We start from the raw sequence: 24,999 nt of genomic DNA on the forward strand, positions 1-24,999 counted from the left end.
ATTAGGAGCCAAAAATAAAACCCCTATACTATAACACCATTGACAGTAAATGCAACCTTACTCTTGCAACTAGCAAGTAGAGTCTGTGTTTCTAAGATTAACTCATGCATTTCAAGTAATGTAAAGTTAAACATAGCAATCTTATTGTTACATCAAAACTAATTCCAAATTTTGATTTTGACTATGGTGTCAACAAGGTAGTGTTTGGCACCTAACTCGAGACAGAAAGATCGAAGATAACGGGACGGCGAAACCTTTGCTACGGCTCTTCATTTTGGAGGTACATAGATTTACTCAAATCAACATCCTGAAATGGTCATTCAATTCAAAAAGAAATCTGCTAAAATTAAATGGGAATGTAGAAATGTGGAATAACTATGAATTTGTTATTGATGGATATGTATATATGAGATTGAGAAAATAGGGGTCCTGAAGTAGTTCATACTTTATATCAACAGACATAGGTGAAGAATCCATTTTAGTAACAAAAAAACATGCATTCATAAGAACCCAGTATAAGGGAAACAAAAAAAGGAACAACTGCACTAAACAAACTCCATCACTTTGCATAAAGATCTAGTGCTTGTCCTCCTTAGGAGTCTCTTTCGGAGGCACCTTTGATTCCAATTCTTTTGCAGATTTCTGCATTTCCCTGAAAAAAGGATTCAAGAACATATTACAATCTGAAAAATCTGTTAAATCTATGTATAATCGACGGAATAAATAAGCATCGCCTATGTCAACGTTGCAATATAAGAAGAAAAATAAAAAAATGAAGATATACAAGTTTAGGTTTAAGGTTTAGGACAAACATGCTTCAAAGTGCAATTCCAAATCACAAAAAAGCCATCAAATTATTTTCTGGTAGATTCATAACATACATTTTGACTTACTAATTTAATAACCAAATCAATAGTTCTAAGTTTATTTTTAGTAGTATTTATTTAGAGGGCAAATGTTGGAGATTATGGGTTCAAATCCTAGAAATAGCCTCTCTACACGAAAGAATAAGGCAACAAATATCTACTCTCCCTAAACCCACCAGATCAGAGTCCTATGCACCAAGTTCCCTTTATTTCTAACAGTAGTTGCTTAACAACCAAGTCAATAAATCAAAGCGAAGTTCATGGTATGTTCCCCGACATATTCTGGATTAGGTGTTTTATTTGGAAAATAGCATTGATCCAATTCATTTATATTATGATACTTAACAGATTTCAATCTTCAACACTGTTGTTTTTGGTCTTACTACCAATTAAACATGCAGTTTTCCATCAAGAGAAACACTCGGATCAAATATACTTCTCAAAGTGGGAAAGCAGTAGCTCTAAAAATAAAAAATGTGTTACAGAAAAAGCTCTTTCCCGTTGTATCTAGGGCTAACTACACGAATCAAAACGACACCATCGTACTGTATCATAAACAAGTAACAATCCCTAAAGAGAGAAAAACAAAAAGGTTAAAGGAACATATTTCTAACACAACCATAGTTAGTCATCCATATGCTAACAATGCTAGTACCATCAAAATCCAAGACCCTTAGCCTTAGGCATGATTACTTACGATAAGCGACACCAATTCTTTCTAGCTTTCTCAATATAAGCAGATTTTGACATAAAGGTAGTTAGCTAAGCAAAAGTAAGCTGATTACTAGACAAACCTCACCCGCAAGGTTGGATTTCAAAACCGCCATACCATTCACTACTCCAGGTCAAAGCTTAGCCTTCTCCACCTAATTCTTTTAGGAGTAAAATTCCTTTAAATGAAAATGTAATATGACCAATATTTTTCCTTGTATATTTGCCTTATCGACCCAATACTAACCAACATTATTTTTTTTTCTCATTAGTAATAAAATACAACATTGTATTTGTATCAATTTTTCCCTCTATGAAAGGATGATAGAACTTCACTCTCTACAATCAAATATAAACTAACTTTGAACACAAAATAACATAATCCATAAACATAAGCTTCCAAGTTCAGAATTCCAATATCCAACCAATCACTCTATGTTATCCAAATCCCACTCCTAAACCGTAAACCCTAACACCCCCCAAAAAACAAAAAATTTCAATAACAAAACCATCAACCGAAAAACTAAAAAACAGAAGCAACCCAGAACACAAGATCAAAACTTGACGAGAATAAATAAAGTACCCAGATGGAAATCAGAGAGAAAATGGGAAAAGGGGACTCACTTGGAAGAAGCAGCGGTTTCTTCTTCGAGCCAGTTACGGATGTGCTTAACATTGCGCCTGAATATGTTGGCAGATTGCTTCACGTCGCTCCTCAGAAGAAGCACCACCGCACTCACACCAGCCACCGTCAGCACGAAATTCGTCAAACCCATAATAACAGCGAAGGATTTCACCACCCTGGAGGGATAAAAAAAATGCTTTTTTATGATGTTTATGCTGCTGCTGCTGCTTTCAGTGCAGTGAGGAGAGAAAATCAAAATAGCGTTTTTTCTCTTGGACACGGTGAAGGCCAGACACACCAGGCCCACAATCCGGAACAGATCCGATCCAGAACCCGCCCGAACCGGCCTCCCAATTCAAACTACCCCTCTCTGTCGCTGTGATTATCACTCCCTCTCCAGGAGTAGAATTCCAAAGCAGAACTAATGAACTATGCATGCGGTATTATGTTTTTATTTTTGGAATATTTTTGCCATTTTGGGTGTCGTTTTTTGTCCTGGGCTAAACCCGAAAACCCTACCCAAACCCACAACCCCAACCCACCCGAACCAAACCCCAAAAAGATCTTCTCCCTCCCTGATTTTTAACATTCGATTGTGACTATCCCTAGACGGTGGCAGCGTGGTCGCCGTCGTGATGGGTAAAAGGTAAAATCCGAGGCCGGTAAAAATAATTGGCTAATACAACTAAAAAGATGAATAAAAGACGCCATGATTGTAGCCAAAGAAAACCAAAGAAAAAACTTACTCACTTAAAATTGACGGTAAATCAAACACAAGGCTCTAAACTGCACATGATCAGCTAGAAAATTAGAAATTTCAAAGTAAGTTAGATGAGCGTTTGGATTGTTTCATTCCCCGACATTACATCAACCAATTTCAAGTTAAAACCCTCAATTACGGAGCTCAATTTTTGTTTTAAAATTAATTAATACATTTTCATTGATTAAATAAGACACTAAGAGATGGAGATTGGAGATGAAAAATAATGGATCTCACCTGCCGGGATCGGCGACGGGAGCAATACGGGAGAGGGCGCGATTGAGGAGGACGGTGAAGAGGGAGGCAGCACCAACGTATATAAGAAGCGTGCAAACGACGTCGTCGTTTTTGGATACCCAGTGGGCTAGGAAGTCGCGTTTTGGCTTCGGTCCTTTGTACCTGTCAGCTGAAGAAGAAGAAGAAGAAGAAGAAGAAGAAGAAGAAGGAGGAGATGAAAGGTTTAAGGTGGGGAAGCGCGTTTGGAAGGCTGGGAGAGAGAAAGAAAGGAATGGTGAGTGAGAACAGTGAGAGCAATTGTTCCTCTTTTTTGTTCAATTAGGGTTTTTTTTTTGTTCAATTAGGGTTTTAGCTTCTGGGTTCAAAGTCTTGGGCTTTTTTTATATGAAAGTGTGTATCTTTAATCAGATTCAAAAAAAATGATAAAAAATAAAAAATTTGGTAATAAATTTGCAGCTAGAAAAACATATGGTTTGTTAACCAAAAAAAAAAAGGATTTGCTTTAAAATAGTGAAGACTTTGAATATATAATACTATCATCAAAATATCATTGTTGGTCGAAATTATAAATATTTATATAAATGAGTCAAAGTCAACACTGATAATAACACACTTGCTAAATTAAGAGAATATGAACAAATATTTCAATTTGCAACTCTAGCCTACTTCATTTACCTGTTGAATGACTGGAATTGGTGGTTATTGTTCTTCTCATCAGCCAAAAATCCATTCATTGTTATTGGTGGCAAGATTTGTGAAGATTGTGACACATTCTGAGATTGATGAGAAAGAATGTCTTTTAAATCAGTCTCATATTGAAGTTGATCAATCCAATTCTCAACCTCAACAAAATCATTCCAATTAATAAGACCACCATTTTCACTGATTTGATTTGTAGAATCCACAATAACACTCTTTTCTTTAGAATCCATAACCGCAACTTGATTTGTAGTAGAACAATCTAGAGACACATTAACTTGGCTAATAGAATCCATGATCATTCCATTGTTGTTTGCCACAAAATAAGTAACATTTGGATCAAACTTAGGGTTTTGAGTTTGATATACCAAATTATCATGATGAAGAGCATAATCATGATTAGGAATGTTGTTCATGAAATTGAGTTGACTTTGATTTTGGTCAACATTGAAGTTGCTACCATTATCTTGATTACTCTCCTTCAACATGTCAATTCTTTTTTTGCAAGCTTCAATTTTAGTGTTTACCAAAGCAATGAACTCCATCAATTGGTTCCCATCTAAGGTAGTAAAGATTGGATCCATGGTAGGATACTTGAATTTGAGTACCTTCTTTCTCAATTTAGAAATTTCAGCTTCAATCATGATCTTCTTGTTCTTAAAAAATTCTTCTTCATCAAAGATTATGGGGTGTGTCTCATTGTTCTTTTGAACCTCGTATTTTTCAATTATGGATTGCACCTTTGAATGTTCTTGTGGCCAAATCATTGGTTGAGAAGAATTATCTTCATAAATAATTAGACAAGCTTCAACTTTACATAACTTTGAAAATGTTGCAATTTTCTTCATGATTCCATCTTTTCTTTGCATGAAAGAGATTTTACGTTCTCGTTCCTTTTTGATGCATTCATAGACCGTTTTTCCACGACCCATCTAAAATTAAGAAAATATTCTAAAATATTAAACATATATATCATTGTTAATCATAATATGAAATTAATTACATAATTACACAAGAAAAAAGAAAAAGAATAAAAAAATCATTCAAAGTTCTTAATTCTGAAGGTTGTCAAAATTGCATTATTAAAAAAATAAATACAAAGAAGAATTATTATATATCTTATTTTAAAAATAAAATAAAAATAAGAACATTAGTACCTTCGGCTTCAATGGCTTACCTCAGATTGTGTAGAGAAAAAAAGTTTGAGTAAATATGAAGTAAATTCCTGAAAACTAAACATCAACTTATCATGTTGTTTCATTAAACCCAACTAGCCTCTTATATATATAGTTTTTCTTATTTGTTGAAAATACGATTTATTTTAAAAAAAATATTTGGCCATCACTACTTAAAGATTACCGAAAATCTTTGATTGAGAAATATGTCCATCCAGGAGATGAATCCTATTATAAATTTATGTACAAAAGATTTATTCATATTGACCGAATATTTAATTAATTAATGTAGATATTTATATAATTCAACCACAAAATAGAGGGACTATAATTAATGTTGCAAGGATTCATAAGAAACAAATCGACACAAAATCCAAAGATGGGTCAGTTCAACTCATTTAGGCCCATTTTGATTAAATTTGTGGACCGGCTAGTTTTTTTTTATCTGTAGTTTTTAAAATGTAGGTTTCTTCATCACCCAAAAAATATGTATATTTCTTTAACACAATATATGTTTTCATGACAAAAAAATAACGTATTATTTCAAATCACAATATATGGTTCATTTTTATGTATTTAATATTGTAAAACAAAATATTAGTTATTTTTTTAAAATGTTCAATTTTTGTATTCTAAGAGTATTTGGTAGAAAAATTTTAAAATATTATGAAATTATTTATCCCAAAATCCTAAAACATTCTTCTTTTTGTCTTTTCTTCTTTATTTGCCTTATGTTATTTTTTTTTATTTTTGAGATTTATTAAAGATCGAACTCTAAATTTTTTTAATCATAAAACTCTGATATTATATTATGTAAACCCCGGTTAAATTAGTAGATAATTAGTCAATAAATTAATTTTTAATAAGGAAGATTAGAAATGTGAATATTATATTAAATTAAGATAGAGCTCATCGAAACGAAAATTTTGATACCAATTTCGAAGAAAATGGTCCAAGATTGGACCGAACGGACCGAACTGGTTAAACCGGGCCGAACCGGTTAAACCGGGCTGTGGGCCCAATTAGTCCAACAATTAAAAAGAGCCACGGGCTCTTATTCTCTTCATTTCCCTCAACGATGCAGCAGCCTCCCAGGGAAGAGAAGAAGAGAAATTCGTTTACGGTGAATTCAATTTCCCGTAACTTCCTCGTTTGAGCTCCGATCGCCGCACCGTTTGTGGCCACGCGTTCACCGCGTTGAGCTCTACATTTCTACCGGAACAATTTCATAGGTAACTTGATATTCCACTTCAGTCTCTCATTTCCCCCAATTTTGAGTTTTGAGAAAGGGTGTTGAATTTCTTTGATTTTTGATGTTTTAGGATCCAATTAGCTTAAGGAAAACGTTCACTCTTGCTTATGTGAAGCTTGGGTAAGGTGAGGATACGATAATTATATTTTATTTTCATTAAATTTGAGCTTTGAGTATTAAATTGGGTATATATGTGTTATGAATGTGTATTAGGTTGAAAATAGATAATTGGAGCTTGAAATTGTGAATACTGGAACTTGGAGGAAGCGGATTAGTTGAGGTTTTGAGGACTGTGTTCTTTTAGAAAAATTTTCTTGGAATAATACTTGGGAATCGGCTAAGGTATGGTTTAGGTTTCTTGCATTTAATATATAATGTTCTGTGAAAACTTAGGCTAGATGACCATAGGATAAGTTGGAATGCGGGTGTATGTTTAATGTTTAGTAATTTTTCGATGAATATATTTAGTTGAAGTTTATTGGATAATTAGTTATTAATTTTGGATGGTGAATGTTATTATTGATGAACATGGTTAGTTTGGTGCTTGTTGATTAATTAATAATTTGGTGAATTATTGATTTGAGGTATCTTGTGTTAGAAGCCTAGGATTAGTGAACTATGATCCTTAATTGAATTTTTGGTTGTTGGATTCGAATATTGTATGAGTTTAATTGTTGATCTGAGGTAGATTTATTGTGGTGATTGTTATGATGATAAGGAAGGGTATGTTGAATTGAAAAGAATGCAGGTTTGGACCCGAAAAGGGTGGCAAAATCCGAGTTTTAGAGGAGATGCTGCCAAAATTTTATAGAAATTAGAGATTTTGTTTATATGATTATCTAAAAAGATTTAGATTCAAAGGGTATATGGTTTGATTTAGAGTTATTAAGAAAATGAGCATGTTTTAAGTTTGATTCATTTAGAAAAGAATGAATTATGTTTTGAATTGGAACTATTGATGGACGGAATGGGAGGTGCGATAGTGAAGGATAAGGATTGAATATGATTGATGTATGATGATGAATGAAATGCGATTGAGAATGATGTTGATGTTGATGAATTATAATTGAATTATTTATATGGCTTATGAATTTGAATAATCTGAGATACGGGATTCCCTGGATTAAGTGCCGTGGCTTGCCACCACGTGTACCAGGTTGAAAACTCGATACTCTGTTGACCCTACGACGTAAGTGTGTGACCGGGCACTATATAAATTCCCGGGAATGTTACCCCCATTGAGTATTATTGATTATTTGAGAAAAAACTATGCATAGACTCTTGGGGATGCACGTCGGGGGACAGTCTAAGTACAATTCAGACTTGTCGGGTTGGCTGGATAACCGACAGATGAGCCTCATCAGCCATAGGACAGGCATGCATCATATGCATATTACTTGAATTACTTGCTTGTGTATTAACTGGGTGTGCTTAAATGTACTTGCCATGTTAAATGTATATTTGTTATTTGCAGTACTTGTAACCTTCTTGTGTTTGCCTTTGTCTGTTTAGTTGTCTGTGAAAATACATGATGGAGTTGGAGGTAAGGAGGAATGGCAGAATGGGATTTAGATTTAAGGTTAAGTTAAGTTAGGTTTAAATATCCTTAGTAAACCACCTTTTATGGCTTCTATTTAATACTTTAAGCTCTATAATCTGAGTGTCGGCGTTCTAGGATTGCCTCTGGCATTCCCAGGACCTTATATATTATGTGTGTGGCACCTTTACCATACTGAGAACCTCCGGTTCTCATTCCATACTATGTTGTTGTTTTTCAGATGCAGGTCGAGAGGCATCTCGTTAGGCATCTGGACCCTTGAAGCGGAGTGGTTACAGGGTTATTTTGTTATGCTATGATGTGTATATATATACTTGGTTTTCTCTCCGCATAACTTGTTCTTTTGATCCTCCTAGAGGTTTATGGAGAGGTAGGATTGTGTATATGTACTTTTGGGTTATGGATATGTATGTATATATATGTAAATATTCTCCGGCCAGTCTTGACTTCGCAGGCTGAGTTAGGAGCTTGTTATTTTGTATCTTTGGCACTCTATTCCTACTTCTGTTATCATATGTTTAATAGTTATGGTTTCCTTAGCACGCAGGTTAACCCGTTCCTTGAGCGTTGCGCTTTTATTTTGCGATTTTGTTTCCTCTTTTCTTCACGGCTCCTAGCATATTATAATTCTTCTGCTATTATAAATATATATTTTATTTTAGAGGTCGTAATACCACACCACCTCTGTTTTACGGCTTAAGCGTAAAGCTTAGCGTGGTAGGGTGTTACATTATGGTATCAGAGCAGTTCGTTCCTATAGAGCCTGAAAGACGGACTGATTGTACTTCTGTGCATTCTCTGTATATGTGTTTATGTGCTATTAGGATATCTAACTGATATATATGGCATAAACATTTGTGAGCATGCATTTGGAACTTAAAGCATTAGACCTACGATATTGAGACTGATCAACTTAATATCACTTGTTTGGTGTATATAGGGACCAGATGTCAACTCGCGGACGCGGTCGCGGGCGAGGTAGAGGTAGGACAGGCACCGTTACTCCTACCCCCATAGGGACTGATCCAGTAGACTTTATGGCTGCCCTGGGAAATATGGCTGCAGCTATGCAGGCGACAGCTGAGGCACTGGGTAATCAGATAAATCAGGGCTATCATGGAAATAATAATGATGAGGATGGTCCTATGACACTTGCTACATTTCTAAAAGTTCATCCTCCAACCTTCAGGGGAACCTCAAATCCCACTGATGCAGATAATTGGATTCAGGCTATGGAAAGGGCGTTACAGGCACAACAGGTTCCTGAAGAGCAATGGGTTGAATTTGGAACCTATCAGTTGCAAGGTGAAGCTCAGTATTGGTGGCAGGGGACACGACGTATCCTGCAGCCTGATGGTGCTGCGATTCCTTGGGAGGTTTTTCGGACAGAGTTCTATAAGAAATACTTTCCTAATTCAGTCAGAAATGCCAAGGAACTTGAATTAATGCAGTTAAAACAAGGACAGATGACTGTTGCTGAGTATACTAGTAAGTTTGAGGAGTTGTGTCGCTTTTCTCGTATCTGTCAAGGTGCGCCTAAAGATTTTGCTGAAAGGAAGTGTATTAAATATGAAGGAGGTCTTCGGAGTGATATTCTGAGCTTCGTTGCCCCAATGGAGATCAGGGTGTTTTCTGAATTGGTGAATAAGAGTAAGGTGGCTGAGGATTGTGTGAGGAAGGCAGCAGCAGAGAAAGGAAGTTTGAGGGTGCCTTTTCAGAGACCTTCAGAAAGGAACTTTGCTCCGAGAGGTAGGAATTTCAAGCGTGGAGGCTCTATTCCGCAGCAGACTCAGGGTCAAGGTAATTACAGAAGGCTGAATACCAATGTTAATCAGGGAAGAAGATTTGGGAAGCAGCCACAACAGGATCTAAATTGTCAGAGGTGCGAAAAGTATCATCCTGGAGTTCCGTGCAGATTCGGACTTGGAGTATGCTATTCTTGTGGACAGCCCGGGCATATGGCCACCAATTGTCCGGAGAAGAAGAAGTATGAGACTGGTAGGGTGCAGCAGCCAGGGAGAGTATACACCACTTCTACCATAGGTGCTGAGGGATCTGAGACACTGATTAGAGGTAATTGTGAAATGGCTGGTAAAATCTTAAATGCTTTATTTGATTCAGGAGCAAGTCATTCATTTATTGCATTTGAAAAGGCCCATGAATTAGGATTGAGAATGGTGGTTTTAGGTTATGATTTGAAAGTATATAATGCTACTCATGAAGCTATGGTGACTAGGATAGGATGTCCACAAGTTTCCTTTCGAGTACAACAGCGTGAATTTGTGCATGATTTGATTTGTTTGCCTATGACTGGTCTTGATCTCATTTTGGGATTGGATTGGTTATCCAAGAATCATGTTTTGCTTGATTGTTCTGAGAAGTCAGTACAGTTTATGCCGGAAGGGTCAGAAGCACCGGTTGTGGTGAATAGTTACTATTTAAATTCTATGATAGTAACCTGTTCTGGAACTGAATGTCAGGGTATTATGTTATTAACTGCGGGAGTATCAGGTGATGATCAGAGTTTAGAGCAAATTCCGGTTGCATGTGAATTTCCAGATGTGTTTCCGGATGATATTAATGAATTCCCACCTAACCGAGAGGTTGAATTTGCAATTGAGTTGGTACCTGGATCCGGTCTAATTTCAATTACTCCTTATAGGATGTCACCTTTAGAAATGGCTGAACTGAAAGCTCAGCTGGAAGATTTGTTGGGTAAGCATTTCATCCGACCAAGTGTTTCTCCGTGGGGAGCACCAGTGTTACTAGTAAAGAAGAAGGATGGGAGTATGCGTTTGTGTGTCGACTATCGGCAGTTGAATAAGATCACTGTGAAGAACAAATATCCGTTGCCTAGAATCGATGATCTAATGGATCAATTACAGGGAGCCGGTGTGTTTTCTAAGATTGATCTGCGATCCGGATATCATCAGATAAGGGTTAGAGATGAGGATATTCCGAAGACTGCTTTCAGGACGCGTTATGGTCATTATGAATATACAGTAATGTCTTTTGGGTTAACTAATGCCCCGGCAGTATTTATGGATTATATGAACAGGATTTTCCGACTGTATCTGGATAAGTTTGTTATTGTCTTCATTGATGACATTCTTGTTTATTCTAAGACTGAAGAGGAACATGCTGAACACTTGCGAACTGTGCTGCAAATTTTGAGAGACAGAAAGTTATATGCTAAGTTATCTAAATGTGAGTTCTGGAAGAGTGAAGTGAAGTTTCTCGGCCACGTGGTGAGTAAGCAGGGAATAGCTGTGGATCCTTCTAAGGTGGAGGCAGTGATGAATTGGGAGCGACCAACTTCAGTGACAGAGATTAGGAGTTTCTTAGGTTTGGCGGGGTATTATCGCAGATTCATTAAGGGATTTTCACAGCTCGCCTTACCTTTAACTAAGTTGACTAGGAAGGATACGCCTTTTATCTGGACTCCGGAGTGTGAAGAGAGTTTCCAAGCATTGAAGCACAGGTTGACTACTGCACCTGTATTGGTATTACCTGAACCAAGTGAACCGTTTGAAGTGTATTGTGATGCATCTCTGAAAGGTTTAGGGTGCGTTCTGATGCAGCACCAGAATGTTGTGGCATACGCCTCACGGCAGTTAAGGCCGCATGAAATGAACTATCCGACACACGATTTGGAACTTGCTGCTGTTGTGTTTGCTTTAAAGATTTGGAGGCATTATCTCTATGGTGTTAAGTTTCATGTTTTCTCAGACCATAAGAGTTTGAAGTATCTTTTTGAGCAGAAAGAGTTGAATATGCGTCAGAGGAGATGGATGGAGCTTCTAAAAGATTATGATTTTGAATTGAATTATCATCCAGGAAAAGCGAACGTTGTGGCGGACGCTTTGAGTCGGAAGTCTTTATATGCAACTTGGATGATGCTACGGGAGGAAGAATTACTAAGGGCATTTCAAGGTTTGAATTTGGGAATTAGAGAAGAATATGGAATCCTGTGTTTGAGTCAGTTGCAGATTTCAAGTGATTTTAAATTAGAACTTCTGAAGGCCCATCGAGATAGTGAAGCATTACGTAAGGTATTACCAGCAGTTGAACAGGGAAAACAGTGGAGAGTGTCAGAAGGTCAGGATGGTTTATGGAGGTTCAAGAACCGGATTATTGTGCCTAATGTTGGAGACCTGCGACAAAGTATCTTGAAGGAAGCTCATAAGAGTGGGTTCTCAATTCATCCAGGGAGTACTAAAATGTATCAGGATCTGAAAGCGATGTTCTGGTGGCCAGGGATGAAGAATGATGTGGCATTGCATGTATCTAAATGTTTAACGTGTCAGAAGGTTAAGATTGAGCATCAGAGACCATCAGGAACCCTTCAGCCTTTGGAGATTCCACAGTGGAAATGGGAGAGTATCGCAATGGATTTTGTGATAGGTTTGCCTAAAATCCGATCTGGTTGTGACGCTATTTGGGTGGTTGTGGATCGACTAACAAAATCAGCTCACTTTCTTCCTATCCGAATAAGTTGCACAATGGAGGAATTGGCTCGAATGTATATTAAAGAGATTGTCAGGTTGCATGGCGTGCCTTCTACTATCATATCTGATAGAGATCCTCGTTTCACATCAAGGTTCTGGGAAGCTTTTCAGCGTGCATTTGGGACTCAGTTAAGCTTGAGTACTGCGTATCACCCTCAGACAGATGGTCAGTCAGAAAGAACTATTCAGACCTTGGAGGATATGTTAAGGGCTTGTGTTTTAGACCAGCCGACGAGCTGGGATCGGTATATGCCAATAATAGAATTTGCTTATAATAATAGCTATCATGCGAGCATCGGAATGGCTCCATATGAGGCTCTGTATGGCAGAAAATGTCAGTCTCCACTATGTTGGTATGAAACTGGAGAAAGAAGTTTATTAGGGCCTGAAATAATAGCTGAAACAACTGAACTGATAAAGAAGATTCGTAGTCGAATGCTTATAGCCCAAAGCCGCCAGAAGAGCTATGCTGATCAGAGGCGAAAGCCTTTGGAGTTTGAAGAAGGAGAACATGTCTTTTTGAAAGTTACACCAACCACTGGAGTGGGAAGAGCTATTAAGACTAAGAAACTGAATCCCCGTTATATTGGACCCTTTGAGATTCTGAAGAGGATTGGGCCAGTGGCTTATAGAATTGCCTTACTGCCATATCTTTCGAATTTGCACGACGTGTTTCATGTGTCTCAGCTTAGGAAGTACACCCCTGACGCAAGTCATGTTCTAGAACCAGAACCAATCCAAGTGAGAGAAGATCTAACACTCCCAGTAATTCCGGTGAGGATTGATGACACCAGTGTTAAACGATTACGAGGAAGGGAAGTATCATTGGTAAAAGTGGCTTGGAGTCGAGCTGGTATCGAGGAACATACCTGGGAGCTCGAATCAGATATGCGAAAGGATTATCCACATCTCTTTTCAGGTAACTAGATTTGAATTTTGAGGGCAAAATTCTTTATTAGGTGGGTAGGATGTAAACCCCGGTTAAATTAGTAGATAATTAGTCAATAAATTAATTTTTAATAAGGAAGATTAGAAATGTGAATATTATATTAAATTAGGATAGAGCTCATCGAAACGAGAATTTTGACACCAATTTCGAAGAAAATGGTCCAAGATTGGACCGAACGGACCGAACCGGTTAAACCGGGCCGAACCGGTTAAACCGGGCTGTGGGCCCAATTAGTCCAACAATTAAAAAGAGCCACGGGCTCTTATTCTCTTCATTTCCCTCAACGATGCAGCAGCCTCCCAGGGAAGAGAAGAAGAGAAATTCGTTTACGGTAAATTCAATTTCCCGTAACTTCTTCGTTTGAGCTCCGATCGCCGCACCGTTTGTGGCCACGCGTTCACCGCGTTGAGCTCTACATTTCTACCAGAACAATTTCATAGGTAACTTGATATTCCACTTCAGTCTCTCATTTCCCCCAATTTTTGAGTTTTGAGAAAGGGTGTTGAATTTCTTTGATTTTTGATGTTTTAGGATCCAATTAGCTTGAGGAAAACGTTCACTCTTGCTTATGTGAAGCTTGGGTAAGGTGAGGATACGATATATTTTATTTTCATTAAATTTGAGCTTTGAGTATTAAATTGGGTATATATGTGTTATGAATGTGTATTAGGTTGAAAATAGATAATTGGAGCTTGAAATTGTGAATACTGGAACTTGGAGGAAGCGGATTAGTTGAGGTTTTGAGGGCTGTGTTCTTTTAGGAAAATTTTCTTGGAATAATACTTGGGAATCGGCTAAGGTATGGTTTAGGTTTCTTGCATTTAATATATAATGTTCTGTGAAAACTTAGGCTAGATGACCATAGGATAAGTTGGAATGCGGGTGTATGTTTAATGTTTAGTAATTTTTCGATGAATATATTTGGTTGAAGTTTATTGGATAATTAGTTATTAATTTTGGATGGTGAATGTTATTATTGATGAACATGGTTAGTTTGGTGCTTGTTGATTAATTAATAATTTGGTGAATTATTGATTTGAGGTATCTTGTGTTAGAAGCCTAGGATTAGTGAACTATGATCCTTAATTGAATTTTTGGTTGTTGGATTCGAATATTGTATGAGTTTAATTGTTGATCTGAGGTAGATTTATTGTGGTGATTGTTATGATGATAAGGAAGGGTATGTTGAATTGAAAAGAATGCAGGTTTGGACCCGAAAAGGGTGGCAAAATCCGAGTTTTAGAGGAGATGCTGCCGAAATTTTATAGAAATTAGAGATTTTGTTTATATGATTATCTAAAAAGATTTAGATTCAAAGGGTATATGGTTTGATTTAGAGTTATTAAGAAAATGAGCATGTTTTAAGTTTGATTCATTTAGAAAATAATGAATTATGTTTTGAATTGGAACTATTGATGGACGGAATGGGAGGTGCGATAGTGAAGGATAAGGATTGAATATGATTGATGTATGATGATGAATGAAATGCGATTGAGAATGATGTTGATGTTGATGAATTATAATTGAATTATTTATATGGCTTATGAATTTGAATAATCTGAGATACGGGATTCCCTGGATTAAGTGCCGTGGCTTGCCACCACGTGTACCAGGTTGAAAACTCGATACTCTGTTGACCCTACGACGTAAGTGTGTGACCGGGCACTATATAAATTCCCGGGAATGTTACCCCCATTGAGTATTATTGATTATTTGAGAAAAAACTATGCATAGACTCTTGGGGATGCACGTTGGGGGACAGTCTAAGTACAATTCAGACTTGTCGGGTTGGCTGGATAACCGACAGATGAGCCTCATCAGCCATAGGACAGGCATGCATCATATGCATATTACTTGAATTACTTGCTTGTGTATTAACTGGGTGTGCTTAAATGTACTTGCCATGTTAAATGTATATTTGTTATTTGCAGTACTTGTAACCTTCTTGTGTTTGTCTTTGTCTGTTTAGTTGTCTGTGAAAATACATGATGGAGTTGGAGGTAAGGAGGAATGGCAGAATGGGATTTAGATTTAAGGTTAAGTTAAGTTAGGTTTAAATATCCTTAGTAAACCACCTTTTATGGCTTCTATTTAATACTTTAAGCTCTATAATCTGAGTGTCGGCGTTCTAGGATTGCCTCTGGCATTCCCAGGACCTTATATATTATGTGTGTGGCACCTTTACCATACTGAGAATCTCCGGTTCTCATTCCATACTATGTTGTTATTTTTCAGATGCAGGTCGAGAGGCATCTCGTTAGGCATCTGGACCCTTGAAGCGGAGTGGTTACAGGGTTATTTTGTTATGCTATGATGTGTATATATATACTTGGTTTTCTCTCCGCATAACTTGTTCTTTTGATCCTCCTAGAGGTTTATGGAGAGGTAGGATTGTGTATATGTACTTTTGGGTTATGGATATGTATGTATATATATGTAAATATTCTCCGGCCAGTCTTGACTTCGCAGGCTGAGTTAGGAGCTTGTTATTTTGTATCTTTGGCACTCTATTCCTACTTCTGTTATCATATGTTTAATAGTTATGGTTTCCTTAGCACGCAGGTTAACCCGTTCCTTGAGCGTTGCGCTTTTATTTTGCGATTTTGTTTCCTCTTTTCTTCACGGCTCCTAGCATATTATAATTCTTCTGCTATTATAAATATATATTTTATTTTAGAGGTCGTAATACCACACCACCTCTGTTTTACGGCTTAAGCGTAAAGCTTAGCGTGGTAGGGTGTTACATATTATAAAACTACTTATACTAAAAACTTTAGCTGATAAAAGAAGGTAATATTATTAATTATATTACTAACCATATTAAATAATCTAACAACTTAGTAGGTATAAATTCCAATGCAAACTTTTAAATTCCACAAAATAATTTCATCAAACATTAGGAACATATAATCCATAGAGGCATTTTGATCACATGGGCATGTTGTTTGTTGTTCATCATTTTTGAAGACCCACCAAGAAACATAGAATCTGGTTAGTTTTTATATCCATGGAGGAATTGCATCCATTGAGTCAACTATAGGCAATACCAAATAAATATTATGGGTTCAAGATATTCATTCCGATATTGTGATGACAATTTGACAATGCCCACACCTTATATTATGCTGTGTTGCACATTCTAGACTTGTCTTGTCACCCACAATAGTCAATAGTAAATAAAGTTTCCACCAAAAATATCTCCTTTTGAACCTTTGGGAGTAAAAATATACATATACATATATTCTATTATTAGGTGAATTTTATGCTATATATAATTATAATATTAAAATTTTTTAAATACTTCTAGAGTGTTTTAGTAATTTTAAACTATTAATTTTAATTATTATATATTATATATTTTTTATAATTGAGATTAATGATTAAAATTACTAAAATATCGGTATTTTATTTAATAACATTTGAAATTCTTCCTATATTAATAGTTATTGTGTCTATAAAATTTTTATAATATTTAAAATATATAATTAGAATTAAATATTTTGTTATTATTGACAATATTTTTTAATGTAATCATTTTTATTGCTTAGTTAAAAATATTATTAAATAAAATATAACTTTAACTTTAGTTCTATTTTTTAAATATTGCAAAATTTTATGGATGTCATAAAATACACCATATTATATATTATCGACTTTATACGTGTATACTAAAATTAGCCATTAAAATCGGTCATCAATATAAAATATATATTAGAATATAAATATACATTAAAAATAAATTAAATTATACATATATTTATACATAAATTTATTGATAATTAATTTTAGTGTATAAATAATATTTTTGATATATTGTTATATATATACATAGGCAAGAAAAGTGGGATGATAGGTTCAATCTTTACCACCTTTACCTTTAATATGTCAAATTAAATATGAACACATATACAAGATTAAGATAACTTTATATAATTAATTTAGTGACTATAATAATTCAACGAATAAAATTGAATCCAACATATAAAAAGAAGAAATGAAATATTCTTATTAATCTATAGTGAAAGTTGGGGAAGATGCATTCGTGGAATGAAAAGGAGGCAGTATGCGTGATTAGCCACAAAGAAATAAAGTTAATATATATTATGCCTAACAAATATTCCAAAAAGATTAAGAATGAGACACATAATTACTGTGGCAAGGATTAAAAAACCAATGAACATATATAGAGACCATAAAAGAATGACACATTGACACACTCTTTAAAATTTATGCATATGTATGTCTCTCAAATATCTTTCAAAAGGTAAAGATAAAAGGAGATAACTTATGTCCCTCTACTATTGGAGTCTTGCTTCAACATTTATCATGAAAATGTATTTTCCATTATTATTATTATTATTATTATTATTATTATTATTATTTCGCTATCTTACCAACAGTATTTCTGCCAATTCTTATTTATAACTGTATTTAATGAAAGTATTTTGGTGAATATGTCTAATAAAAATGTCCTTTTTATGACTGTATTTAATAAAAGTGTCTTTATAGATATATTTTCTGAATGTATCTCTTTATATATGTGTTTAAAATATAATAATTAACTATTATTGATAATAAGTTGGTAGATAATATATTGGTACCCTATACTTTTTCTTATTATTATTATTATTATTATTATTATTATTATTATTATTATTAAGAATGTGCCCAAACAATAATAATTATTTTCAAAGATAATAAATTATATTTAATTAATTATTAAAAATAAAATACAAAAACATTTAAAAATAGGACAACATAATAAAAAATAAAATTTTCTTAAAACAATACACTAAAAATATTTATTCAATGGTGTATAGTCAAAAATTAAGAAGAATCTAAAAAAATAAGTCATAAGAATTTTTTTTCATAGAAACGATAAACTAAGATAAAATTGTTTAAATTTCATAGAACAACTTGACGAAGCTTATAAAAATGGTAAGTAGAACCTTCAAAGATTATTTCTAGCATTAATGTACTAATTTATGAAACAAAAATTAATCTATGTCAAATATAAAAAAATAAATAAAACAAAACTCTAAATTGAAATTAACATTAAATTATTTAAAAAAAAAAAGCTTTTGATCACATCAACAACTATATATCTTCTCATGATGCAATGACTAAAGTCTAAAACTCCTTAACTTTGAGTTTTCAAATTCATAATGCATGCTGAGAATGAGATCTTTTTAAAGTCTTTGACTTTGAGAGAGTGTTTTAAATTCATTCTAGAAGACACAACAATACATATTGGAGTATTGATCATAACACAAAATAATAAAGCAACCTTATTCATACGTGTTCCATATTTGATGACCACACAAATTAGGAGTGTGGTCTGCCACTTTATGAAATGTGTTGTTTAACTTCTCCATAACCAATCATGACACATCCTTGTGGATGTATACATAAAGTTTTAATATGTGAACCTTAGTGTTCTTCCATCTCCTTTCAACTTAATTAGTCAAACTCTATCATGTCTTATTTCTATCACAACAAAATAGGGTTTCATTAATAATGTTACTTATTAAGACCTCTCATCACTTCTCTATGCCACTCAATAACTTTGTGGTTCCTATAGTAATAATAATAGTGATAATGGATGATTATAACTCGGATGCCCGAATATGCCTAAACAATTGTGTTGACTATCTTCTATAAAATCACTTATATAAAAAAATTAAATTATAAAAAATATAAATATTTATATGTCGCTCTAATATTTTTTTAAATTTTTTTTTTCTTTTTGAGTTTGCTTAAATTATCTATAGGTTCTTTTCCATTTCCCTCTTCTTGTTTTGCTTTATGAAGACCACTTTAATAAAGATACTAAAAATTTTTTTTAAGACGTTTATATGTGTCATGATATTATTTGACATCTTTATTAAATCGGTTAATAATTTATTTTTTAAGAAACTATAACAAAATCGGTTTATTATAGCAATAATAATAAACTCAATTGTCCGCATTATAATTTTTAGACTCGATTTGATTCGATCGATTTATACAATCTAAACCAAATAATGTTTAAATTTTTTGATAAAAAAATAAATATATTCCTAATTTTTGTTTTTAAAAAACAAAAAAATAATAATCCAATGGGTTATATAAATTAATCAGTTCGACCAGATCTAATAACAATTAGATTTATTGTTATTGTTATAAAAAAATTGGTTTTATTCTAATTTGTTAAAAAATTAAAAAATAACCAATTCATTAATACGTCTAATAATAATGAGACACATAAATGTCTTTACAAAAAAATGTTTTACGCATTTTTATGGGAGTATCCTCTTACTTTATATATGCTGATTTTTTTTAAATTAATAAAATTAAATATTAAACTTTTTATCATAAAAACTCCTAATAATTTAAGTTGATAAAAAATACAAATAAATAATAATTATATTTTTAATTATTACCTACATTTAATTGTATAAAAATAAAACTATTAATTTAAATGTTGAAATATCTTTCACATATCTTTCGATCTTACTATTACATATATGATCAAAGATCTTATGCCGACCAAAGACCTTTTATCACTTTTTAATTTATATATTTCTTTTCAATGTGTACAATATTTGAACTATATATAACTTTTAGATAAAGAAAAAAATTGATTACCTATTGTCTTCGAATTTATCTATAATGTATTTTATTACGTAAAAATTTGAATAAAAATTAAATGAAAAATTATATTAAAAATATAATTATTTATGTATCTTTATTTATCAGTTAAAATTTAAAAAATAATTTTATAATATAATATTAGATTCTTTATAACTTAAAAATTTAGAGTTTGATCTTATTTGTTTTATCCTAAAAAAAAGAATTTTATTTCAGTATAAAAAATTGTTATATAAAAAAATATATTAGTAATATGAATAATACTCATATTTTTTTATCAATTCAAATTTTTAGAAAAAATAATGTGATTCCATGTCAGACAATTTTCACTTCTAATTTACAAAGAGTGAAAAGTTATTAAACATGGGCATGATTATTATGATTGTTCTCATACACATGGATGATGTTGGGTTTGATGAGCATATGGTAATGAATTGATAGACCAACAATTTTATGGGAAGAGAAAAAGGAATTTGTCTTCAAATTGGAAAGCATAGTTTCTGGGATTCCTTCACAAACTCCATAGGATGAAAAAAACAAAGTGGGAACGTGTGGACCTCTCTCTATATATCCCACTTAGCAAATTCTATCATTATGTTCTTTGCATTTCAATTAATTTCATGCTCAATAACCTCTACCTTATAATAATTTAATTTTAAAATTAATAATAAAAATAAATAGTATATATGGCAAATTCTTAACTCCAAATAAATGACACACATAATAAAGTAGCATTTGTTTTAAGGTATTGAAACGGAGATCGAGGAACTGAAATTCAGTATCATGTTTGTTGATTTAGAGATTGGTATTAAATTTTCTATCTCTGTTTTTAAAATTTCAATATTTCAGTACCTCCAAAAAGTAGGGACACAAAAGACTAAAATTTTTAGAGACTAAAACTGAAATTTTAAACATTTTATACCTAAAATACCCTCGTTTCAATTAATTAATTCCAATTTCATCATTTGTACAAATTAAAATAGAGCTTCATCTTTATTTCAATTTCTGTCTCCCACTTTGCACCAAACAACATACTGAGATTTATTTTAAACTCTATCTCTTAGTCTCTGTCTCTCAATCTCAGTCTTTTCGTTTCTGTCGCTCCACCAAACGCTATCTAAGTGTATATATATATTGATACATACATATATACCTTATAATTTTAGAAAATGCATGTGTGGTTCTTGTGAACAATATCAATACAGGTTACGTATAACAATATATTGAAAGCTAAAGGCAAAAAAAAAAAAAAAAGTTTAGGGAATGAGTGAATGAATGAAATTGAAAAGTCATGAAAATAATGCCCATAATATATACTATATGCTTTGGTTCCTTAGCTTATTGGTTAATTGAATGGCCCATATAAATAATGTATAGCCACAAGAATATTTTGTTACATTTTTTATATATACACTGATCCTATTCTCTATTCTAACTTTGGTGTGTACCTTTCAATTCAAATTGTTAATTGGTGTTCCGTTTGGTGGTGTTATTATTGGTGGTTTTCATGACTTTGTAGTGAATAATAATAATGATACCATAATGGTGTCCACTATTTATTATATTTATTTATTTATATGATATTTAATTTTATGCTTGTTAATGAGAACCAATGTTTCAATGGGTATATATATGTGTTTTATCAACAAATTAATAATATCAATAATAACTGTTTAAAGAAAAGTACATGAGCTAGCAACCATTTATTTTATCGAAAATATTTAGTAACAACAAAAAATGAGTTAAAACACACTACAATAATATAGATTATTTTTTAGAGTTATATGTGTAAAAAAAATTAAAATTTGTCAAAAAATAAAATTTGACACTTTTAACTATGAAAATATGTTAATAAAAGTTTTGTCAAAAATAGTATTTTAAACATATAAGCAATTGTGAAAAAAGTTTAAATCTTATTTTGATAAATATTGGCTGTCAAAAAAAATTTGTTAGAAAAATTTAAGAACATATTTTTTATGATACTTATTAACCGTCAAAAATATTATTTATTTTGACACTTATTGATCATAAAAAGTTCTCAACAAAAAATTTGACAAAGAATGAGATGAGATCTTGAAACTAAAAAAAAATTTAGATTTTGAAGATAAAAAATGAGTAGTATGATCCCAAATTGAGAGCAATGTGATGCCAAAATTGACGAAGTCCAGAGAAAAAGAAGAACAGTGGAGTAAATTGAAAACAAATGAGTGTCAATATTGAGGAATAATTTTTTACGGTCAAATTATTCATCAAAAAAATATAAAAAATTTGACATTTGTGATATTTGTCAAAAATATATATTAATTTTTACACTTAATTATGACTGTTAAAAAAAAGTGTTAAAATAGCTCTTTTTTCTTGTAGTGAACAGTTTAAATTTATTTTATTTATTGTTTATTAATTTTCTGTTTAGATTTATTTTTTATTGTTTTTCTAATATTATTGTCTTTTTCATAATTTGATAAATTAAAAAAATAACTTGTCAAAATAAGAAGTAATTCTCATCTTAATAAACTAATTAGTAATTTCTTGTTAATTAATGAATAAACTCTATATAAAATGTTTTAATGATTGATGATACCCAAATAACAAATAACTAATACAATATCATCATCTAAGTACAACTTTCTCAAAACCTTTTTCATGATAACCAACCGTCCCTCTCGGTAGATTCAACCTCCCATAATTAATTAAGTAATATTATTTAACAAAATCATATGAATTGATAAATGAAATAATTAAATGCGATAGATTCTATGATTATGTATTTTAAAAAATGGTATACAATATATCATAAAATTTCTGATAATTCAAAATTTTAAAGAATATTTTCAATATTATCTCAAATTGAAGCCATGCAAGCTGATGATGCAATACTGTGCATATTTATTTATACAAGAGGAAGTATAAGAAACCAATAGAATATTTATACAATAGTATAACAGAGATATAGGAGTGTTCAATTCAGTATGATATCAGATGTTTATTATTCCTGGTATCCAAATAATTATTCTGGATAGTATGAGTGTATTGTATTTGAGAAACTAATAATATTTTATCCTGAATATTATTTTTTAATTCATATTGAGTCAACTAAATAACCCATTATATATATTGTATAAATATTTCATTAGTTTCTTAGCAGCGGGATTCTTTATATAACCAATTACCTTTTTTATGGGAATGATGCAATGCTTAAATTTGATAGAATTTATAATAAGTAACATTTTTTTATATTCTCTTATTGAATTTTCCAATTCTAGATTGTTGGGTTGGCAAAATTATTCTCCAGCTAGGGTTTGACTGTCTAATTTGCATGGTTGGCATACTTTGGCAGAATAATATAATAGAACATCCATTTTTTTAAAACACTACATGGCTTGTCCTATTGGATTATCAATATTGGCTTTTTCTTTTTAATTTATTTTTATTCTTTCTTTTTTTGTATTTTGTATTTTGTTTTCTGGCTGCCCTTAAACTTTGTCCCTTTCTCTTAGATTATTGGGTTGTGTTCTTATTTGGTTTTTCAGATATCATTAGTGGGTGTTGCTTTCAACGGCTTCCACATTTTAAATTAACTTGAATCTAACGCAACGTGTGCTTATAGCCATGGTCCATGGATTATTATTTGAACTTTAATTTGAAGCCATGTATATATTGTAGTGTATGTGCATGCTTCAAGATTTTTACTTAAATTAAATATAAGTAATAATGTTACATACTATTTTAAATGTTATTGAAATGCTAGATTTTGGCAATTTACGTGATAAACAAACAAATGGGTATTTTTTTAATTTTAATTAATGTATGTTATTGTCAGCTGTTGATATAAATAATACATGATATTATTCCATTTTGTCTGTTATTACATAAAAATTTATTAATATATATATATATATATATATATATATATATATATAAGAGAGAATTCAATACACTAAAATAAGTTCACCTCATCTTAAATTATTTATTTCTGTCAAGATTGAAGAGTGTTGAATCACTGCTACAAGAAAAATATGATTTTATACAATTTTTAAAGATTTTGTGATGGTTTTAAACTATCGTTAAATAGAACTGTAATATTTAATAGATTATTGTTTTTAAAGCGTATAAACAATTTTACAGCCATTTCTAACAATAGCGAGTATAACCGCTATTAAATAAATAACGATAATATTACGTGTATATTAAAATCAGTCATTAAAATCAGTCACTAAGTATAAAATATATGTTAAAATATACATTAAAAATAAATTAAATCACATATTTATTATACACAAATACATTGGTGTCTAATTTTAGTATATAAATAGTTTTTTTAAATAAGTAGTTAATGTAAATCAAATACAATATGGTGGTGATAAAACATTTTTTTAATACATGAATTAATTACAACGATATATATTGACATGTAAGCGAAGATTAATATACAAATAAATTTATATTTTTAATTTTATAACTTATGCAAAACATCCAAATTGGTATTCGAAAATTTTAGATTGAGAATTTTATATTTTAACAAATTTTTGTTCTCTAAAATCTTTGGTCTTTGTGTTGTTTTAGAAAATAGAGACTATCTTTTTTATAATTATTGTTTTGAAGTCTAATTATTTTATAATAAAATTAGTTAAAAATTTATTTGTCCTATACAATATATATTAAAATTTTGATTGAAAAAAATAAAGAGATTAATTTGTCTGACAAAAATAATTTTTGAACACTTTATTTTAGCAAATAAAAAAATGTATTAAAAACTAAAGTATTTATCTAAAATTTGTTGACAATCAAATGTTTATTCCATAAGTTTTATCTTAAATAATTCTCATAATATTATTGAACCAAAAGTTTTTAGAATATTTAGTAAACTAAGATGAGAGAGAGAGAGAGAGTGAGAGAGAGAGAGAGAGATTACAATTGAATACTTGACATTGTCCTTATAATGAGCTAATCAACTTTTAATACACTTTTAAATTTCAATTTTGATCATGATGATCAACTGCCTAATTAGTTTTGCCCTACTCTTCTATAT

General features: G+C 32.0%; 2 protein-coding genes and 1 long non-coding RNA gene across 3 annotated transcripts; 1 reads left to right on the forward strand and 2 right to left on the reverse strand.

The window, feature by feature from the left end:
• Nucleotides 1-365: 365 nt before the first annotated feature.
• Nucleotides 366-3,501, reverse strand: LOC130960477 (uncharacterized). The gene is made up of 3 exons (XM_057885877.1): nucleotides 3,200-3,501; nucleotides 2,202-2,378; nucleotides 366-652 (listed from the first exon to the last, which is right to left on the reverse strand). Exons 2-3 carry the CDS (start codon nucleotides 2,351-2,353, stop codon nucleotides 577-579), a joined length of 228 nt encoding a protein of 75 aa, XP_057741860.1. The 5' UTR covers nucleotides 2,354-2,378; nucleotides 3,200-3,501; the 3' UTR covers nucleotides 366-576.
• A 369-nt stretch (nucleotides 3,502-3,870) lies between these two features.
• LOC130963603 (agamous-like MADS-box protein AGL80) lies at nucleotides 3,871-4,830 on the reverse strand. Its single transcript, XM_057889704.1, has one exon. It carries the CDS (start codon nucleotides 4,828-4,830, stop codon nucleotides 3,871-3,873), a length of 960 nt encoding a protein of 319 aa, XP_057745687.1.
• Nucleotides 4,831-6,149: 1,319 nt separating this feature from the next.
• LOC130960705 (uncharacterized) lies at nucleotides 6,150-8,368 on the forward strand. Its single transcript, XR_009079224.1, has 4 exons — nucleotides 6,150-6,305; nucleotides 6,396-6,450; nucleotides 6,539-6,667; nucleotides 8,104-8,368. It is a non-coding gene; the product is annotated as an uncharacterized LOC130960705 (long non-coding RNA).
• The last annotated feature ends 16,631 nt before the right edge of the window (nucleotides 8,369-24,999 follow it).

Source organism: Arachis stenosperma, chromosome 2, assembly GCF_014773155.1.
Source record: "Arachis stenosperma cultivar V10309 chromosome 2, arast.V10309.gnm1.PFL2, whole genome shotgun sequence".
Lineage (NCBI taxonomy): Eukaryota > Viridiplantae > Streptophyta > Magnoliopsida > Fabales > Fabaceae > Arachis > Arachis stenosperma.